Genomic DNA, 19754 nt, shown 5'->3' with positions numbered 1-19754 from the left:
CTAAGGAAACAAATAACCCAAGCTACATAATAGCAGAGCAAGAGGAGGACACAGGATTCCAGAGTCTCTGTCCAATGTTCTTTCTACTCTACCACAACCTTTTTTTTTGTTTTAAGTTTTGACTGCTGTTTTAAACTGGCTGAGATTGCTTCACAAACATGAGAAAAAGGTGCTCCTGTCTTCCTTGATACCAGCATAGATTACTGTAAGAAGCAATTAGTGAATTGTTACAAAGGCTTGTTGCAACTAGCAGGTTTTTTTGACTTGGAGTTAAGGGCTTCCCTTCTTTCTTTCCCTTCCCTTCCCCTGTCCTCCCCTCCCTTCCCCTGTCCTCTCCTCCCTTCCCCTGTCCTCTCCTCCCTTCCCCTGCCCTCTTCTCTCCTTTCCTTCCCTTTCCTTCTCTCCCCACACTCTGCTAAAGATAATGTGACTTTTCAAGGAATTCCCCTCCTTCTTGAGTTCCATATAAGCCTGGAAAGAAAAAGGAGGGAAGCAAAACCTTCTTTGCCCAAAGTCAGTGGGTTTGTCAAGGCCAGTCATTTTTGCAACCTGTATGAGTTTAATTTTCTAGAAATTCATTTTCATCTGGAGAGAGATTTATTAAGTGACAGACATTGCCTTAATAGATACCTTAGGCTGTGCCTCATTTATGGCTGGGTGGAGGTTCACTGAGGCGTTACTGCCAGCCCCAACTTGCAGGCTGGCAGGCCAGTATGTGGCTGTTGACTAGCCCTTGACATAAATATGCTAGAACTTGACATATTTACCTGAGTGCTGAGGGCCCTGGACATGATAGGACAAAGCCTGAGAGCATGAAGGAATCTGCACTGATGCTTGCCCTCAGGTATTTGTTAGGTTAAGAATGAAGAGCTTTTTATTCAGAGCACTGATAAGCCTGACTGTAGATTTTTACATCTGGCACTGGACTTTTGGCAACACCCTCACAGGGAGAAGAAATTACGCAAATTGTTTAGTGCTTGGGGCAGTGTGCCGGTGCAGCCTCACCTAGGAAAACAAAGACTTTAGTGTGGTCCTTCTGTAGGGGGAAAATGGAGGGCAGTTACTAAAGTCGGGATATCCCCAGATCATAACTTTCAAATGGGAACTTTGGATTTCTTTTTGGAGTAGGATCAAAATTGTGTTAGTTTAAGTAAGTGAAGGAATCCCAGTGTTATTAGTTAATCGATGGGTTTGATGAATATAGAATTTGTCACAAGTGGGATCCTTCCTTCTTGGTCACTTGGAATGAAGGAGTGGGTTCTTGTCCTGCCATCCATCGTAGCATACTGCCCCTGGGCATAGCTTTTTGTTTTCCTTTTTACTAATGATGAATGTGATTATGTGGTTTTAGCTGTTGAACAGAATAACTTTATAGTTATGCATTTCAAATACATTAAAAATAACTAGAGAGTCACAGAATGTATACTGATTAAAAAAAACAAAACAGAGGTTGCCTTGTTGGAGAGTCCTGTCTCCCACTGTGAAAAGCTCACTATAAAGAAAAGAACGATAGTTATATCCAGGAAACCTAGAAAAAGTTCCTTATCAGGGCTGTAAAATCATGGTAGCAGTGGGTCATAATAATAGCTAGCTTTTACATGGTGTTTTAGGTTTTGCAAAGTGCTTTACAAACAGCATTTCATGTGATCTTCAGAACAAGCCTGGGAGGTAGACGATATTATTAAGTCCCATAAGTTTATGGATGGAAACTCTGAGGCTGGCAAAAGTTAAGTGAAATTATTCAAGATCACACAGCTAGTAAGTATCTGAGACCAGATATTTGAACTCAGGTCTTCCTGACTCCAGTCCAGTGCCCTACCCAACCATGGGATGTAGATGTCTCATGAGATGGGTCACGTATTTATTTTTGTATATGACGATCAAGTTTTCAAGTTAAGGGGATGGGGTGAGCATGAAGGACTTAATAAATGTTTGTTAAATTTGTTGAATAACAGGTATTTCTATTTCAGGCTTCTAGTCTAAAAAAAACCTTGTCTCTTTCTAGCCTAAGATCTGCATTTTGTCACAAGTCCTATAGACACACTTATACTCTATATTTTGATTAAGGCTATCAATTTTATAATCAAAAGAGTTTCTATGAAGGCATTGAACCAACCCCCATTAGAACACGAGGCATGGTAAAAATATGTTGCTGTTTTACAGTTTCTTTTGATGTAATTATTTTTCTTTTCAGGACCATTGCAAAATATGTCGTAGGTATTTCACAGAAAACATGACATGGCAAGCTGTCTTCTAATTTGTTTACTTTGATGCCACAGAAGAGATACTAGGGTACAGGATTCAGGGTTGCTTTAGCTTCAACAACTGAGCTCTTATATAGGGATAGAGAGAAACAGTGGATCATGGCAGAGTCTGAATGATAAATGGGTCCAATTTGCCACTTTGGTGCTCACTATATACAGCACCTTCAGAATACTTTCTTTTCACTAGACACATGACTTACGAATCACAAATATTATTCTCCCCATTTTACAGGTCAAACAAGTGAGAATTAAAAAGATTCTTTAACTTGCTCATGACTTAAATCCAGGTTCTTCTCATATAAGAAACTCAGTGCCCTCACCACTCTGCTTCTCAGTGCAGAGAGAATGGGGAAGTTGGTAGTGAGTCATGGTTCAGTGTTAGACTGCTCCAGACTTCTCACTACCACAGAAGTCTGTAGGAATTCTTTGTGTGCAAGAGAGGTGTCTGCATTAATAAATCAGACTTTGCTCCTGCCACCATGGCCCCCAGGCTCCCACCAAAGCCCAGAACCTTCTGAAGACATATATTGCCTTCATATATCTTTTGGGAGTGATAAATAACTTTTATTCAGGTATGCATGCTCTCTCAGAATTTGTTTCCCACTACCACCTGGTGGTTCAGTACCCTTATACACAATTTGAGGAGACACTCTCAGGTTTCACATGGCAAGGAGGTAAATATGGTTTCCTTAACAACTGCTGTGTTTTCTGAAAAAAAGAACAGAAACAACCTTAACAATAGCATCCTCAATAAAAACCCCAGCTATGTGTCTCATTAAATGTAGTATATATAAGGGTGATGACTGACTGGCCCAGTATAATTCAGTCAGGCCCAGAAAGTTCAGCAAAGAAGGTCCATTTTAGTCACCAGCTTTAGATTTCCTAGTGAATATTTTGAAACTTGAATTTCAATTCAGTTGACTAAACATCTATTACATGTAAGTTGTAAAAAGCTGGATGTTATGGACTAGGGAAGATTGAAAATTCTGATAAAAAATGATGCTTTCACTCAAGGAGTTTATCATTAAGCAAAGGTGGAATGGTGAGTGGCAATAGGAAAATTTATTATGAGATTAGCACAATATTACAAGTGAATGGTAAGGAGAGACTGGATCTTTTAGGCTGGTGGCAGAGGGGACAGGGGGAGGCGATGGATAGGAGAGAGAACTGTTGAAGTAGAATCAGCAGGTCTTTGTGATGGAATGAAATTTCCCCAGACTTATTTGGTCTCCTCACAATTCCTGAAGACAGAAGGCAGGATTATTAACTCTGAGATCCCTGAAGCTTTTTATTTAATAAGTTAGAAATACTTCAGCCTCAGACCTCTAATCCTATTCCCAGAGAAGGACTAAGTTACCGGCTGCTTATTAGAGATGAAGAAGAGGGATACTCAAAGATAACCCTAAAGTTTCAAACTCCATATTCTTCCTTGGTGATTTCATAGGGAATAAGGTGACTTTAGAACAAAAGGCAGGGTTTGTTTTCAGGTTCAAATTTTGGCTTCAGGAAAAAAAACCCCAACAAAAAAACCCATACACACAAAGTGATGGAGGGTGGGAAGGGGTTTGTAGGTCCTTACCCTCCTTTTCATTTCAATCATTTTCTTAAAAAGCTCTCATTGTTCTTCCTGCTTCCTCCTTCTCCCACCTCTTACCAAAGGGAGGCATTTTGTGTTTGCTCAGATGTGCTTAAAGCTTTTACCTCTGCATATGCCGTATCAGGGATAAAACAAGTTATCTGAGAGATTAGTGTGACAGACATTCCAGTCTTCCTTAAGCAAAGTAGTTTTTACAGTGGGGAAAGTGAAGAAATGCAGAGGGTGGCAGTTAATAATAATAGGCTGTGCTGAGAATATTAGTCATTCCCTTGTATTGAAAGCAGAGAATTGAATACAAAAAAACATTCATGTCGTATGATGCTGGGTATGATCGGTGGCGCCTCTGTGGTTTGATTTTAAGCCTCTTCTTTACAAATTGTTTTAAAGAAAAAAACACTTTTCATCTTGTAACTTGGGGTGTGTTTAGATTCAAGTAATGGCTTTTCAGCCCTCTGCCTCTCCCTCCCTTGGATGGAACAACTCTGCCAACTCCATAATCCCACCTTCCTCAAAAATGTTTCATTTCAGAAGCAGGTGGCATGGTGAGTTGTAGCCTCCTGAGTTACCAGGACATTCTTGTCTCAGCTGTGTTTATCAGCAGCTCCCTCCTCATGAAGAAGGTTGGGCAGAGTGACGTCGGACTTTTACATCAGAGTTGAACCTGAAGGATGTCAGAAGAGGAGAATGAACGTGGGCAAAGACTTTGCATCAGAGGGGAGGAAAGCCACTGTTTAGTAAACGAATCTGGAGGGCAACGTTTGGGTGTGGGGAAGGTTCAAGGAATTCTGTATTTCTTGCTTTTGCTGAATGAAGTTTCAAGTGGTCCTTGCACTGACTTCTCTTTTTAATGAAAGAAAAGATGACTTTCAGCATAAACCAGGCAAGACTTGAGGATCATTAAGAGCTCTACAAGCTCTTTTTTTTATATTTTATATCATTTTTACATAATTAAAACTTTTTTTATATCTTTTGTTATCATTTTTATATCATTTTTAAAAAAATGTCAAAACAAAGAAGTATGGGAAAGGATGATAGGGTTGGGGCATTTCAACCCTTTGTGGTATAAATCATATGTAGTCCTTCTATGATTCACACAAGAAAAGCCAAACGGACATACAACTGGTAGAAGCTACTTAATCCCCCACTAAAGAATATCATTTATGACGATAATTTGGAGAGGCACTTTGCCTACACCTGCTTAGCTCTTTCCAGTCTCCTGGAGACACCATCACCATGTCACTTTGCTTTTGCACATCATTGAACAAGCACAAAAGGATTAGTGGTGTTTTCCTTCTAGCATTTCATGTGGTGCGGCCCCTAGAAGTCATTTGGTTACTTTGGGTCTGGAGGCTTTAGTTTTCAGGGAAAAAAAATCAGCCCATACCCTGTCTGACCCCCCCTGTCCCCCCAACCAATCTTGAATCTTTAACTTGGGTCTCTTAGACTTTGCCATCTCTGTTGAGAATGTATATGTTAAGGGGTATGTTGAAAAGTACCAAGTTTTGGGGAATGAGGAAATAATATTTGAGCAAAGAATTAAAAAAAGAGGGGGAGCCAGAAATTAAAACCCAGAACTGGTGGGACAGAGGACCACATGACCAAACTCCTCTGCAGAAATAACTGTTTTCTTCTGGTTGTATTTGGATGGCCTGACCTTTTGCATAGAAATTCATGGTTCAAATGTAGAACCAAGGGGCAATAGGTAGCACACCAGCCCTGGAGTCTGGACAAACTGAATTCAAATTCAACCTGAGACACTTACTAGCTGTGTGACCTTAAGCAAGTCACTTAACCCTGATTACCTCCAAAAAAAAAAAATAGAACCAGATGATCTTGTCTGAAATAAACATACAGGTGATGGCTACTTAGCCCATGGATCTTCCTTTGAAAAAAATTATTAATATCTTTTGTTTTTACATAATCTGAATATATTACTCTTCTTCCTCGACTCATTGAGCCATCCCTTGTAAAAGAATTTGAGAAGCTTGGGGGTAGGAGAGCAGTTCAGCAAAACTAACTGGGACATCCATTTACTCTGATGGTATGTACAGGGTTCCATACCCATAGTCCCCCACCTCTGCAAGGAAGGAAAGGGAGAGAGATGCATTTTCTCATTATTATGATGATATATCATGCCTTGACCCTTTCGGAAGCTCCCTTTCTGCTCCCGTTTTTTCTTCTTGTTCCCCCCTCCCCTCCATCCCAAATTTCTTGTCCAGAACCCAGTATGTTCCACTTAGGTAGAAAGGCTGGAAAGACTGCCCTTGTCCACTTTAAGCACATGAGGCAGAACTTTGAAAAGGCAATGAACTCATTCTACTAATTGTAATTAGCATGAGGTATTTAGCAGGTTATTGGCCTCCTTAAAACTTCAAAGTGCTTTGTTAGCCCTTCTGCTAATGGCCAGGCTTAATTCTAACTGGGTTAGTGCCCTTTATCCAGCAACAAAAACAACTGCCACCCCCACCTAGAGAAAACTAGGTGGAGCCTTAAAAAAAAAATCCAGGTTGTTTTCACTTATCCTCCGATCTTGAAAGGTTCTTTTCTCTCCATCTCTTTTAGTTGCTAAGAAACTGCCATTTTGAGAGAACTGTAATTAAATTTTGATTTTAATTTGAGGATGAAGCAGGAAATGTTACACATGCTCATTGAAACGAATGGATGATTGATAGCATTAAGCTTGTCTGTTTCCAAATCAATGTAGGGAACTCAATGTGATTAGTGGCCCTAAGCATTTCTCTGTTACAGGGACACAGCTTTTGAAATGTTCTTTTCCAACAAACGCAGCTTAACTTTTTAGAAATACTGTGGCGCCCTGTGTATGCTGGGAAGCTAGTTACCCTGAGCTGGATTAATTTATAGGTGTAATTTAAGAACTCCCTTATTCTTCTGGTCCCAGGGATGCAGTGTAGTGTTTACTGACCTTGAAAACATGAAGCAACTTTGCTGTGGTGTACATTGGGTGACCTTTTACCATGCTATGGCAAAAGTCGGGGAACTGTTAGAAGCAAACATATTATTATGTACTGAGTGGGAATGGAATGTGGGGCAATTCCAGTGGTCAGTTCATAAAGATGTCTCCTTTGTCACTCAGGTATTTTCTCTCTCAGTTGTTACTCATTGACATGAAACAGACAATGTTGATTTTCCCCTTCTACGCTGTTTGAATTTGATGGCATTTAGTGACAATACTTCACTTTTCTCTTCAGATGCTTTCCCCTCACTTAAAATGAAATTTCCCAACAGCTAAAACAAAATGCCCAGAAAACCACATTCTCAGGAGGGAGCCTTTAACATCTTCAATCTGTCTGCTACAGACTGACTTCATTCCAGTAGTGCAGCCAGCCCTCCAATTAGTGATAGCTACCTACCACTTTTGGACTTCTTTTAATTGCTGATCTTTACTTGGAATTCCCAAGAGTGAGGAGTCATGATTTTAAAGGTGTATATACTCACTGTTTTCATGCTCATTGCAGTTCAGTTGCAACTGTTCTCTGAATATTAATTTTTTTTTAAACTGAAAATCATAGGTGAGTCAATTGTTAGTATTTCTGATTTTTTTTGTTTCTTCAGGCCCCTCTTTAAAAAAGATAAATTTAATAGTAAATTATTTTTGTAGCTTGTTGAAACTAAAATTTTAAAAATATAGAATAGCAATTTTGTTACTAAATAGAAAAACCAGTATTGAATCAGCAATCATACTTGGCTTAACCCTTTATCAAGGAGCTATTGATCCCTACAAAATTTAAGGTCTTTGAGGGCAGGGACTATTTCATTTTTTTTTCCTTTGTAGCTTCAATGCCTGGAACTCAGTAAATGTTGAATGGTTTGTTCATTTGAATCTCTCTCTCTTCACCCTCCCCCCCCCCTTTTTGACTACTATAGTACCTTTCATCCAAGATGTTATTAACCCCAGTGATGACTCATTATCATTATTACACTTCTTAAGCACCATGAGTTCAGGGCACTATGCTAGGTGCTGGAATTAGCCATGGAAGCCCTCATTTAGGTCTCATCCAGTGACCCATGTGAGCAGGCAGCCCAACTTAATTGCTTAGTAGAATTATTAAGTAGTAGGAGAGTAATGAAATTTTTCATTTGTCTTTCTTCCCATATCTTCAGAAACTAGAACAAGGATAAAAAAAAAATCCTGATTATCCAAATCATGAACCTGTTTCTTAGAGAAGGAAGAGTTGAACAGACATTACTGGAAGGTAGATTGAGAGAAACGAAACACACTTCTCTGCTGAAGCTGGCATACTAGGCCCAGTTCCAAGATGTTTCAGACCTCATTCTCTGACTTGTTTAAGGGCAGAGAATAAGGTTGCAAAGGAAATCAAAGCCTGATGTGGAGAAATGAAACATGAGGCCTACTGACTTTTAAAAAACATTTTAAATAACATTCTCTAAGGTTTCATTTTATACTGAAGGCAGCTGTAATAAGTTTTGGGAGATGGTGTAAGGTTTCTATTAAAGAGAGATCATGCTTGCAGTTTTTGTACCCGAAGTGAGAAAGGGTGTGTGTGTGTGTATGTATTGTGTGTGTGTGTGTGTGTGTGTGTGTGTGTGTTGGGGGAGAGGATTAGATATTATTTTGTATAAGGTGAGAATGTTTGAAAAATGAAATAAGACTTTAAGGGATAACATATTTGGTATGCCGTAATTCACATATGAAATAATATTGAACCATTCCTGAGTTTTTAAAAATAGCCCGTATGGTAGTGAAATAGCTTAATAGCTACAACCCAAGCATGTTTACTCTAAGTAAAATAAAACTGCTGCTTTGTAGTGACCTGTCAGTGCTGTTTTAGTGACTAAATTCCCAGTAGATGTTTGGAGCATGCCAGATATATTGGACCGTATGAAAGATCCCATTGTTCATTGAGCATCATTATTTGCTCTTACACTCACAATGTTTGCTTGTGAAATAATTTATTGGAAACAAGCAAGTTAAAGAAAGGGCACTTGATTTAAAATTCGGTTGATCTGGCTCAGAATATTTAAGCTTTTCTAGAACCTTTGCTCCCAAAAATAAATATTTGGGTTGACTGTACTTAAAACACTTAGCTTCAAAAAGAGAGAGAAAAATGAAACCAGCTACCCCACCTGCCCCAACACCTTCAGGAGCATGGAGTAAATGACCTGATAGGCAGGCATCCTTCAGCTCTGGATCGCTGGTTCACATGTGAACAGAGCCAATAGGGTCGGAAATGATTTAATATTTGACAGGCATGGAAGAGCATACTTTGTGAAAGGAGAAGTATGGGTATCCAGCCAGGGGGCAGTTTTTTGTCTTGCAGAGGACATCTTCATAATTCATGTCAACTGAAACTCTTGGTCATGGGGTGAGGGGGGAACCTCAGGAGGAGCAATGAACAGGGAGGATTAACTATATCATTACCACCTAGGCAGGATGGCCAGCCAAGGATTCTATAAGACTTCATGTCTGAGTGATGAAAGGGCTTAATTCTCCACAGATGCCAAGGTTTTAAGATGCACAGATCATTGTCCTACTTGCCAGGCATTCACTGAGTGACTATTTGCATGTGCCTATGCTGGGTGCTGTGCAGGACAAGTAATGTCACGATGGTTTCTTTGGGAGCTTGCCATCTAAGACAAGCGTCTTTTTGGTGATTTTTCAGAGGAATTGCCAACTTTTCTGTGTACATTTTCTGAAATACTCCAAATCTGAGAATCAGAGCTTTCAACCTCTTTACTTAGCTACTATGTGTGAGACCGGATAAACTGAATACCTTTTTGGTGCTTTGAGATCCCTATAATTACATTTCACATTGGCAAAGTAGTTTGAGATCCTTAAATGAAAGGTAGCTAAATGTAATCACCAGCTCCTAATTTTTAGTTCTTGGAGGTCAGCAGTAGACTTTTGTAATAAAAGCTCATTTGCACATGATTTGACTCATAAAAAAAATCCTGTTAAAGATGGCTTACTGTTGGCGCCCCTAACATGAAAAGGTTCAGTGGATTAAGGATTTAGCTAACTACTTTGAAACCAGTACATAGTGATAGTCTTGACATTTTGCAGTGTCCTTGGTTTCCTCATTTTCCTTTGCCAAATTTTTATCAGGAAGGTGGAAGGTAGAGGTGTTGGTACCTATGGTGGAGAGGGAGAGTGTGGTTCTGTGTGTTTCTGTGACCTTAATTTTACATTTAAATAATATGGTTAGTGGTACAGTGGATAGAGTGCTAGGCCTAGTGTGAGAAGGACTCATCTTCCTGAGTTCAAATCTGGTTTCTGACACTTACTAGTTGTGTGACCCTGGGCAAATCACCTCACCCTGTTTGCCTCAGCTTTTTCATCAGATGAACTGGAGAAGCAAATGGCAAACCATTCCAGTATCTTTGCCAAGAAAGCCCCAAATGGGGTCACCAAGAGACACTACTGAAACAACTGAATGGCAACAAAATTTGGTTAGGGTAGAGGAGATGAATGGATAGATTGCTAGGATGTGGGACACACATACTGGTAGTTCCCAGTACTATACATATAGAGTAGTCTAATGTAATATCTAATTTTGTGAACTTCTCTATACTCAGTTGTTTGGTTCCTTAGGACAAATAACTAGTAAAAAAATTATTTGGGACCATTGAGGTCTATGCAAGAATTTTTCAATTTTGAGGGAATTTTCCAAAGCTAGTCTTCCTTTTGGAACACCCTTTCCCTTGGAACAAGAGGGAGGAGTGAGGAATGTAGGTTTACTGATATGCTACTCAGGCAGGCATCCTTCAAGAAAAGCAGAACCGGCAGCACTTTTGATTTCACTGCCACTTATAAGACACTGGAAGATTGATTTCTCCTTGTCTCTTGCATTCTAACCTTGAAGTCAGGACTAGATTCCATGGTGAGTGTGAATTGTAGTGAATTTAGGCAAGGGAGGGGATATGTCAGATGGACTTGGGAGGATTTGAGATTTTGACTAATGTGGCTGTCGCACTTCTTAGAAACTTATTTTTCACCTTATAAATATATAATGTAACACTGTCTTTGGAAATAGCATTCTTCATATTCATTTTGTCTCCACTGATGTCCAGCTTGGTAGGTTTAACTTCAGGGTGTGGGTTATCTGATGAGTTGCCTCCATGCATATTCATGGCTTTTGGCCCCGGACTAAACAGACAAAAAGAAAAGAAATCACAGTTTCTCTGTCAAAACGTCAAAAGCAAACCCTTTCCCAGGCTCATTAGGTGGTGTATACCTCATCCTATGATCTTGCAAACCCGAATTTTAACAGGGTGTTTTTTTCACCCATTTTCTAAGTGAATATTCTTTACACAAGTGCAGTGCTCCAGTGGTCTCCTTTGAAGTGTCCTTTTTGTTATACCTTTGTCTGTAGCGTTATTTCTGAGGAGTCAGCCAACAGACTTAGAGGCCTCTGGCACAAGTTCACTAATAGTTTTTTTGGCAACGTAGCTTATTTATGCGTCTTTCCTCCCTCTCTTTTTTTCCCCTTCTCTTTCTTTCTCCTAACCCTACTTTCCCCCACCCCCCTTTCTACTTTTCCTCTTTTAGAACGCTCTCCCCACCGGCCCATCCTCCAAGCGGGACTGCCAGCAAATGCTTCTACAGTGGTTGGAGGTGATGTGGAGTTTGTCTGCAAAGTCTACAGTGATGCCCAGCCTCACATTCAATGGATCAAACATGTGGAAAAGAATGGCAGTAAATATGGGCCTGACGGATTACCCTACCTGAAGGTTCTGAAGGTGAGAACATTCTGAATCTGCCAAACCGTACCACACTTACCTGAAAATATTATAGTATTAGGGGTCTTGTAAATACATACATAGTCTAATTTACTCTTCAACCTAAGAGAACTTTAGATCTTTGACCAGTTGGAATTAAGTATAATTAAGACACTGATGGCTGCTCATGTTTATTAATAGAGTTTTGAATTTAGAATTAAATCCCTGTTAATTATATGTCATTTTTTTAGGAAATCTAGTTTTTTCCTTATTCTTTAATCTTCTTTATTTCAAGCCCTGAAACTCATTCTCACACTATTCCAAATAATAGTCTAGAAATGTAATTAATGTTCTAGATTATTTTAGATGAGATTTCTGTGAATACTCTATTCCTTATGTATTCCTCATAGATAATGTATAATCACTGCAAAAGCTCCATTTTAGAAGCAACATCACCATGTATAGATAGGTCTCTTCATAAGGAGGAAAAATGGTTGACACTTACAAATGCAGATCATTTGATCATCTGACAAAGTGTATCTCTGTCTAGTACCGATCATAGGATCTTGCACACAGTAGGCTCTTCATGAATGTTTGTTGATTTGTTGAATACCAGGTTGTACCTAGTTACTATCATTCTAAAGAATCACCTTCCAAGAGAACTTTAGGCAGATTAGTTTTAAAAATTTTATTGACAGCTTTTGTTTGACCGCACACAGATTTCCAAATATATCCCTTTATCCCTTCCTGCCTATTGAGGTATCATATTTGAAAAACAATGAAAAAAAGGTAATTCAGTGAAACTAATCAATAAAGCAATGGAATCTGTTAGTATATGTCATGCTTGATACCTGAATGCCCCCATCTCTGCAAAGAAAGGAATGAGGTACTTTATTTTTTTCATCTATTCTTTAGACTGGAAGATTCTTTAAAGAAAGTTTCCACCAATGAGAATTGTTCAGCCAGTAATGCCAAGGGTGAGCAAAGCTGGTGGAATATTACAAAGCCACTGGCATCTTTATGTTCATGATTCAGTTAGAAGACTTGTTTAGATGTCTCTCTCCCCTTCCCCTTTCCCCTTTTTAACATATTCTTTCTTAAAACCAGAGCCTTTTGGACATTGGTGTTTAGGCTAAATGATGAAGTTTGATAATGGACTGTTGGTGGTGGGGACCATAGAGAGAGTTAAGTCCTTTCTGGACTGTAGTTACAATGTTCTCCTATGTTATTGGTCTGTTCTAGCATTCGGGGATTAATAGTTCCAATGCAGAAGTGCTGACTCTGTACAATGTGACTGAGGCGGACGCTGGAGAATATATTTGTAAGGTCTCCAATTATATAGGGGAGGCTAACCAGTCTGCCTGGCTCACTGTTCTGCCAAATAAACAAGGTAACACTGTTTTTTAAAGAAAGCTGGATGTAGAAGAGAATTGGTGCTTTGGGAGACTGCAGGCAGCTTATAGGATAACTCTTGTGGCCTTGGTACATTTACAATAATTCTCCTTTGGTGATGCAACTGGGATCATGCCAGCAGCCATGGAAAAATACCCACAATGTTCAGTTTGTTTGAAATAACTTATTCAAAACATAATGCTCCTCACTCTCATCAGCCCCCAATTGGAAGCTCTTCTTTCTGGTCAGTCATATTGATGCTACATTTTCCCCCCCGTCACTGACACCACAAATGTTGATTTAAAAACACATCTGAGTAGCTCTTGAATCCAAGACCTTTGAATAGAAGCACATAATCATGGTTGACTTTTCTTCAGTCTCAACCTTAGGGAGACAGTTTTGTAATCACATGACTGTAGTTTGTCAAATACCTACAGATTTCTTGCTTAGCTGTTTGATATTCATGACTTCGTCCTTTGGGATTTACTTCTGTATTTTTAGTTAGTCTCAAGACAATTTCAAGTATTGGATTTACTCACTATTTGCTGTTATTGATGACAGAGCATTAACTTTTCTCCACCATTTTGTTTTGTCACTCTAAATTTTCAAGCGTGTGCTTTTTTAAGTTGAGGATGATGATGATGACAGCCGAAGTTTACCTAGGCCTTAATGGTTCTTGGAGAACTTCACATATATTGTACCATTTTTTCCTTGACTATGAAAACTTTTCTTTGCACTCTCTCACAGATAGGAAGCTGGAAGGCACCTCAGGCTACCTAGTTCACCCCCTTGTTTTATAGATGAGAAAACTGAAGCCTAGACATGGGAAATGATTTGCCCCAAGTCACACAGGTAATAAGTACCAGAGATGGGATCTGAATCTAGGTTCAGGCTCTGACACTTAATCCTATGTGTGACCTTGGATAAGTCAGTTAACCTTTGTGGGCGTCATTTGTCTCGTCTGCAAAGTGAGGAGGTTGCATTAGATGACCTTTAAGTCCCATTCTAGCTCAAAATTTATGATGACATGAGATTGCAGGGTCATGTAACTGTGAAAAAATTGCAAAGGAGAAACTAATTGAACTTAGAGACACACTTTTAGGCTTTTGTCAAACCCTGTGGATGCCTCGGAGGCTCTACTTTGGGTCTTTGTTATATTTCAGTCCATAGTACATGTTCTTTTTATCATTATTAATAATAATAATGACTGGAGTTTATGTAAATCATAAGGTTCACAAGCACTTCCCATACGTCATCTCATTTGACCCTCCCAAGAGCGATGTGAAGCAAGTGACACAGTGTTATTTCTCATTTTACAGATGAGGCAAGAGCAGCTGAGGAAGTTAAGTGCCTTGTGTAGGGTACCATAGTTAAGAGTATCTGAAGTAGATTTCAAACTCAGGTGTTCCTGTCTCCAAACCCAGCCCTTTATCTCTCTCCTCTTTTCACAATGAATAACTGCAGTCAAGCGTACCACAAGTAAGCCTGGCTTTGGGGACTGACACTGCTCTAAAACCACCCTAGTCAAAAATGAGAAAAAAGCACAAAAAAAAAAAGAACCTTTGTGGGTTGATTTTTCCATGTCATTTGATTGCATGCATGTTTACGTGGTGAGTTTAGGTTTGGTGACGGCTGTTTGGTGATTACTCTCCGAGGTGAGCTGGGATCTCTTGGTAAACATCTTCACCTTTTGGTTGCGGGCTTTGTGGATGGGGTCCAGTCGGAATCTCCTGGTGACCGAGCACCCGCTGAAGACAGAGGGGCAGCCAGTGCCTTGCGGTTCCATAACCCCTTCCACAATCATTCCTATGTTGTCTAGCCTTTTTTCTTGCTTCCCTTTTTTTTCTAGGCTGCCGGTGTTAACACCACGGACAAAGAGATTGAGGTTCTCTATATTCGGAATGTAACTTTTGAGGATGCTGGGGAGTATACGTGCTTGGCGGGTAATTCTATTGGGATATCCTTTCACTCTGCATGGTTGACAGTTCTGCCAGGTATATACCGCTCTCTCTCTCTTTCTCTCTTTCAGTGGTTTTTCCTCTTTTCTTGGTTGATTGCTACAAAATTAACACAGCTTCTGTCCCAGAAATGGCCCTTTTTATTCCTTCATAATGATGAACACTAAGGAAAAAATATGTGTATATATGTACATATAAAATATATACATACACACATAAATATATATGTATATACATGTTTTTTTTGATTGGAGATGAGAAAGTTGCCCCAATAATTAGCTTGCAAACATGCCATTGCATTTCTGATCAAGTAAATTTCATACCTGAAATCTGAAAGAAATAATTCTCAGTGCATCTAGTGAGCTATCAAGTCACAAATCAGTGTTTAAATTCTACACACACACACACACACACACACACACACACACACACACACACACACACACCTCTTTCCCTCAAGGAGGAATTAGAAATGACTTTGAAAAATTTAAAATAATTTTTTCTCATTTCGGGGGAAATTTCCCCCTAACCTCTCATCTCTTTAAGTTGCTTTGAATTGGTTTTTTTTTTTTGTTAACCTCTTCATTGAAACTATACCTGTTAATTTTGAGGTCCCCTGTGAAAAAGGGTCTCTTTGTGGAGGGCATACAGAAGCAGTGTGTTACCTACCTTTGGGAATCGGCTCAGTGCATGTTTTAATAAAATGAATCCTTAATTTGCTTTTACTGCAAAGCATGCTCTTGCCATCTTGGGATTGATGTTATTTCTACCCTGCAGAGAAATCAACATCAATTATGCTTTATTGCCTAAAAATTGTTGCCTGTCTGAATATTTAATCTGAGTATGTCTCTATCCTAGTCAAACTTTCTTGATAATCACTGTTTGCTCAACTGCACCTGCCTTGGTATTTCTTTTTTGAAAAACTGAACAGTCTATGGTTTGCTAGCTCCTGACATACTACTCTAGTTATTAATTTCTTATTATTAGATAAAGGTTACCTAGCTGCATGTTTATTTTACATTACAGCAAATGAATTGATGGTTAAGTTATGTGCTGGCTGTTGAGAGTTCTGTCTTATCTTGTAGGCTGTTTTTTTTTTCCTGATTAAAATTTATTAAATAATTCCATTACATCTATTTTCTCTTTCATTGTGAATCTACAATGTTAAACATTTGCCTCTAAACAGTAAGACATTGCTAATTTGAGCTTGCTTTCCCATGCAGTGCTTGTGTTCTGCAATGCATTAAATGTCCTTTCTTAACTGATCTGCTTGACTATGATATAATATTAACTAAGAAGGAGGTACGGGACAAACTCTATTTGGGAATACTCTGCTTGTAGTTTGACCAGTGATTGCCATGGAATGGCAAATTTTGAAGGGAGGAAGCAGACATAATATGAAATTTATATGATAAAGTAGTTATGCTATGCATATAAAGAATCAACTTTTAATGTCCTTTCTTTAAAGAGAAAGGTTGTGTTGACATCAGGATGCCATCTTCCCTCCCTCTACCCCCATTAAATGGAGTTTATCCAAGCTAGCAATTAATAAAGTATTCCAAACTTTTATGTTTTCGTGGATTTCATAGAAATTGTGTTGCAGAAGATTCAGTCTTTATGTTGACTCTCTTTGTTTATTCAGTTGGATAATACTCTGGATTATGTTTAGGAATTCAAAACCTTTTTTAGGCCAGTTTAACTAGATGAATATTTTATTCACTTCTTTATACATAGTTGTATTCATCTGGAATAAATTATCTGTCAGTTTTTCCTTTTGAGAGAGCCTGTCCAAATACATACAAGACCAAAGCCTTTTCTCTACCTCCTCAGCACCAAAATGAGCATAGTTCAAGTTTTAGAATGTCTATTTTTAACAGTTCATTAGACACTCTCATGCCAGAAGAATCTTTGTGTATATGTGTATGCAATGTGGTGGTTTGATGATGCTATAAATGTAAGAAGAAGTAATTGCTCATAAAATATGACCCAGTAACTCATCCTGGGTAACTCAGAGGCTTTGAATTTAAGGAGAGCTATCTACTGCAGTTTAAAAGGAAGATGACATGGGCCTCCCTTGGTGAAATGGGAAACCCATGAGGGTTCATCTTCGTTATGAATAAATGTTAGAATAGGAGAAAATTTCAAGATCTCTCAGGTGACCTGGGATATTTGTAAATTTGTGTTAAAGTCTCTCTAAGTCTGCCTCTTTTAGGGAGCATAGACATTTTTGGGTATGATTCCTTTAACTGAATTTTCAAATGTCAGTACTGTGTCCTAACTATGTGGCCTACTTATTCCTCCTCTGTGATTTGCAATCTAGCACCTGTAAGAGAAAAGGAGATTGCAGCTTCCCCAGAGTACCTGGAGATAGCCATTTACTGCATAGGGGTATTCTTAATTGCCTGTATGGTGGTGACGGTTGTGTTGTGTCGCATGAAGACAGCCACCAAGAAGCCAGACTTCAGCAGCCAGCCAGCTGTGCACAAGCTGACCAAGCGCATCCCCTTGAGGAGACAGGTAACAGAAAGTAGATAAAGAGTTTAAAGAAATTTACCCTTTCCCAAACTACTCAGCCAGCATTTGGATGTTTTCTTCTCTTTTCCTCTAGTCTTTGCTCCTGAGATTCAGGGGGGTTGGGAGGGATGTGTTTAGAAATAAAGCCTAGTGGCAGATAAAGTTGTGTTATGGGGCTTAAAGCCATGCTTTCTCCCTTGATAGAGGCTGTTCTAAGCCTTTTCTAGAGGAGATAGGTGGCTTAGTGGGTAGAGTGCCTGACCTGAAGTCAGGAAGACAGGAGTCTTAGATCCAGTCTAGTCATATTATTATTTCTCTGATGGCATGGTTTTCGGCAATGAAGGATGAACACAATCCTGTGAGTAGATGCAGCTGGCTAAATGGGGATCCAGTTAGGTGGAATTCAGCTCCTCCCTCCTGTCTGCCTCCCCCTCCCCTTCCTTCTCCTCTCCAAAGGAAGGTAAATTTGGATGTCCCAAAAGATGCACAGTTGACTTGGGTTTTACTGGACAGTTTCTCTTTCCTTTCCTTCCCTTCCTTTTCCTTCCCTTTCCGTCATCCTGATGAATACCTGCTTACTGGACCCACATGGTTCAGGAGGAGAAAGTGAGGCTGCTGACCTACATAGCCCTCCCTCACTCAAAACAAAGTCAAGTGCAAGTCATGTCATCATTCCTCTGATGGTATGGTCTTCTTTGCCAATGAAGGACAAACACACTTACTAGCTGTAAGATCCTGAACACTTAAACCTGTTTGCCTCAGTTTCCTTATCTGTCAAATGATCTGGAGAAGGACATGGTAGATTGCTCCAGTAATTTTGCCAAGAAAACCTCAAATGGGGTTACAGAGAGTAGGATATTACTGAACAATGAGTCTTTTGGGTTTTAATAGGAAATAAAAATAAAAAAAAACCCTAAAACATTGGACTAGACATGGTGGAAAAATAATATTGGGAAGAAATTCCTGAAGTGTGTGTGTGTGTGTGTGTGTGTGTGTGTGTGTGTGTGTGTATGTGTGTACACAAATATGGGGGAATAGCTTAAAACAAATCCCTTCAACATCTCAGACCATATATTTCTATTTTATTATTAAAGTCAAACTGCACAATAGATGGGCATAGGAATTAGTATAGGAAATGTACCTTTAGATATTTGTTTCCAACTGGGACCATGCTCAAGAATTGGATCTGGACTGTTGTTTACTTTCTATCATCCCATGGCTAATATATTTTTATTTCTTTTTTTATTTTTTCTCTTTCATTGTTTTCTCTTTTATTTGTTTTAAAAGTTCATTTAAAAACCAAGTTCCAAATTCCCTCCCTCTTTCCAGTCCCTCCCCCACCCATTGAGAAACACATTCATTCTGCATTTATTCCATTCAGTGGGCAAGCCTGGGGATAGGCTGTGATCTTTGTGTTGGGGGGATACCTATCCATGTAGATTGATGAGATCCCAGACTCATTTTGGAATTTGGGGATTCTGACATGAAAGTTCCTCATTTAAATGCATCCGTGGATTGAGTGCTAGAGCGATTCTTTTCCTCTTGTGGCAGCTCACAACTAATTTTGGAATTTTGTCTGCAACACAGTATAGTAGAGGGAGCCCAGTACTGGATGTGAAGTCAGGAAGACTTGCATTCAAATCCTATCCAGGTGGCCACAGGCAAATCGTTTAATCTCACTTAGCCTCAGTTTCCTCAACTGTGAAATGAGGATAATAAAGCTCTAATATCTACCCTACAGGGTTGTATGGAGGCTGAAATGAGATAATGAATGTAAAGTGTTTTTAAGTTTCAGAGAACTACGTAAATGCTGAATTGGAATTTTTCTTCTGGCCTCTATAACATCTATCCCTGTGTTCCTGCTTAGAGTTGCTTCTCACATGAGAGTGTTTCTATTCATATATTAAGTCATTAAAGTCCTTCACAGGTAGATGGAAGTAAGGACTTATTTCATGTTTTATTCCTTATCCATATAGAATTTTTTTTAGACCCTATAATAGAGTTTAGGGAAAATAAGTTCTGAGAACAATTTGACTATATGATATAACTACTTTGAATTTTACAAGGAAAGGAATATATTTTTCAAAATAGTCACTGAGATAGACAAACACATCTTTGACTTCTCCTAAGTCTCTGCTGGTGATGATGAAGCTGCTAACGTTTTCTGGAGAAGGAATTAGGACAGATTATGATCAAGTTTAGCAAACAGTGGGTTCTTAGCTTTGGCATAGCGTTACCCATCGCCAGACCACCCCAAATCCCACTCTGAATAGTCCTTGTCCTTCTGAAGTAATATTTCATCCTGGCATTTTCTTTTACACTGAATGTTAG

General features: G+C 39.1%; 1 protein-coding gene across 10 annotated transcripts in view; it reads left to right on the top strand.

The window, feature by feature from the left end:
- The window catches only part of FGFR2 (fibroblast growth factor receptor 2), a 115673-nt gene that overhangs the window by 62564 nt on the left and 33355 nt on the right, over positions 1-19754 (top strand). For 3 of the 10 annotated variants that reach the window (XM_072624314.1, XM_072624348.1, XM_072624366.1), the window contains 3 exons: positions 11390-11580; positions 14801-14945; positions 17230-17433. In XM_072624314.1, coding sequence (XP_072480415.1) covers positions 11390-11580; positions 14801-14945; positions 17230-17433 — 540 coding nt within the window. Of the gene's footprint in view, positions 1-11389; positions 11581-12801; positions 12950-14800; positions 14946-17229; positions 17434-19754 lie in introns of all 10 variants that reach the window. The other 7 variants (XM_072624308.1, XM_072624341.1, XM_072624358.1 and 4 more) reach the window with 4 other exon arrangements.

Source organism: Notamacropus eugenii, chromosome 1 (assembly GCF_028372415.1).
Source record: "Notamacropus eugenii isolate mMacEug1 chromosome 1, mMacEug1.pri_v2, whole genome shotgun sequence".
Classification (NCBI taxonomy): Eukaryota; Metazoa; Chordata; class Mammalia; order Diprotodontia; family Macropodidae; genus Notamacropus; species Notamacropus eugenii.
This window is presented reverse-complemented; position numbering and strand designations above follow the sequence as displayed.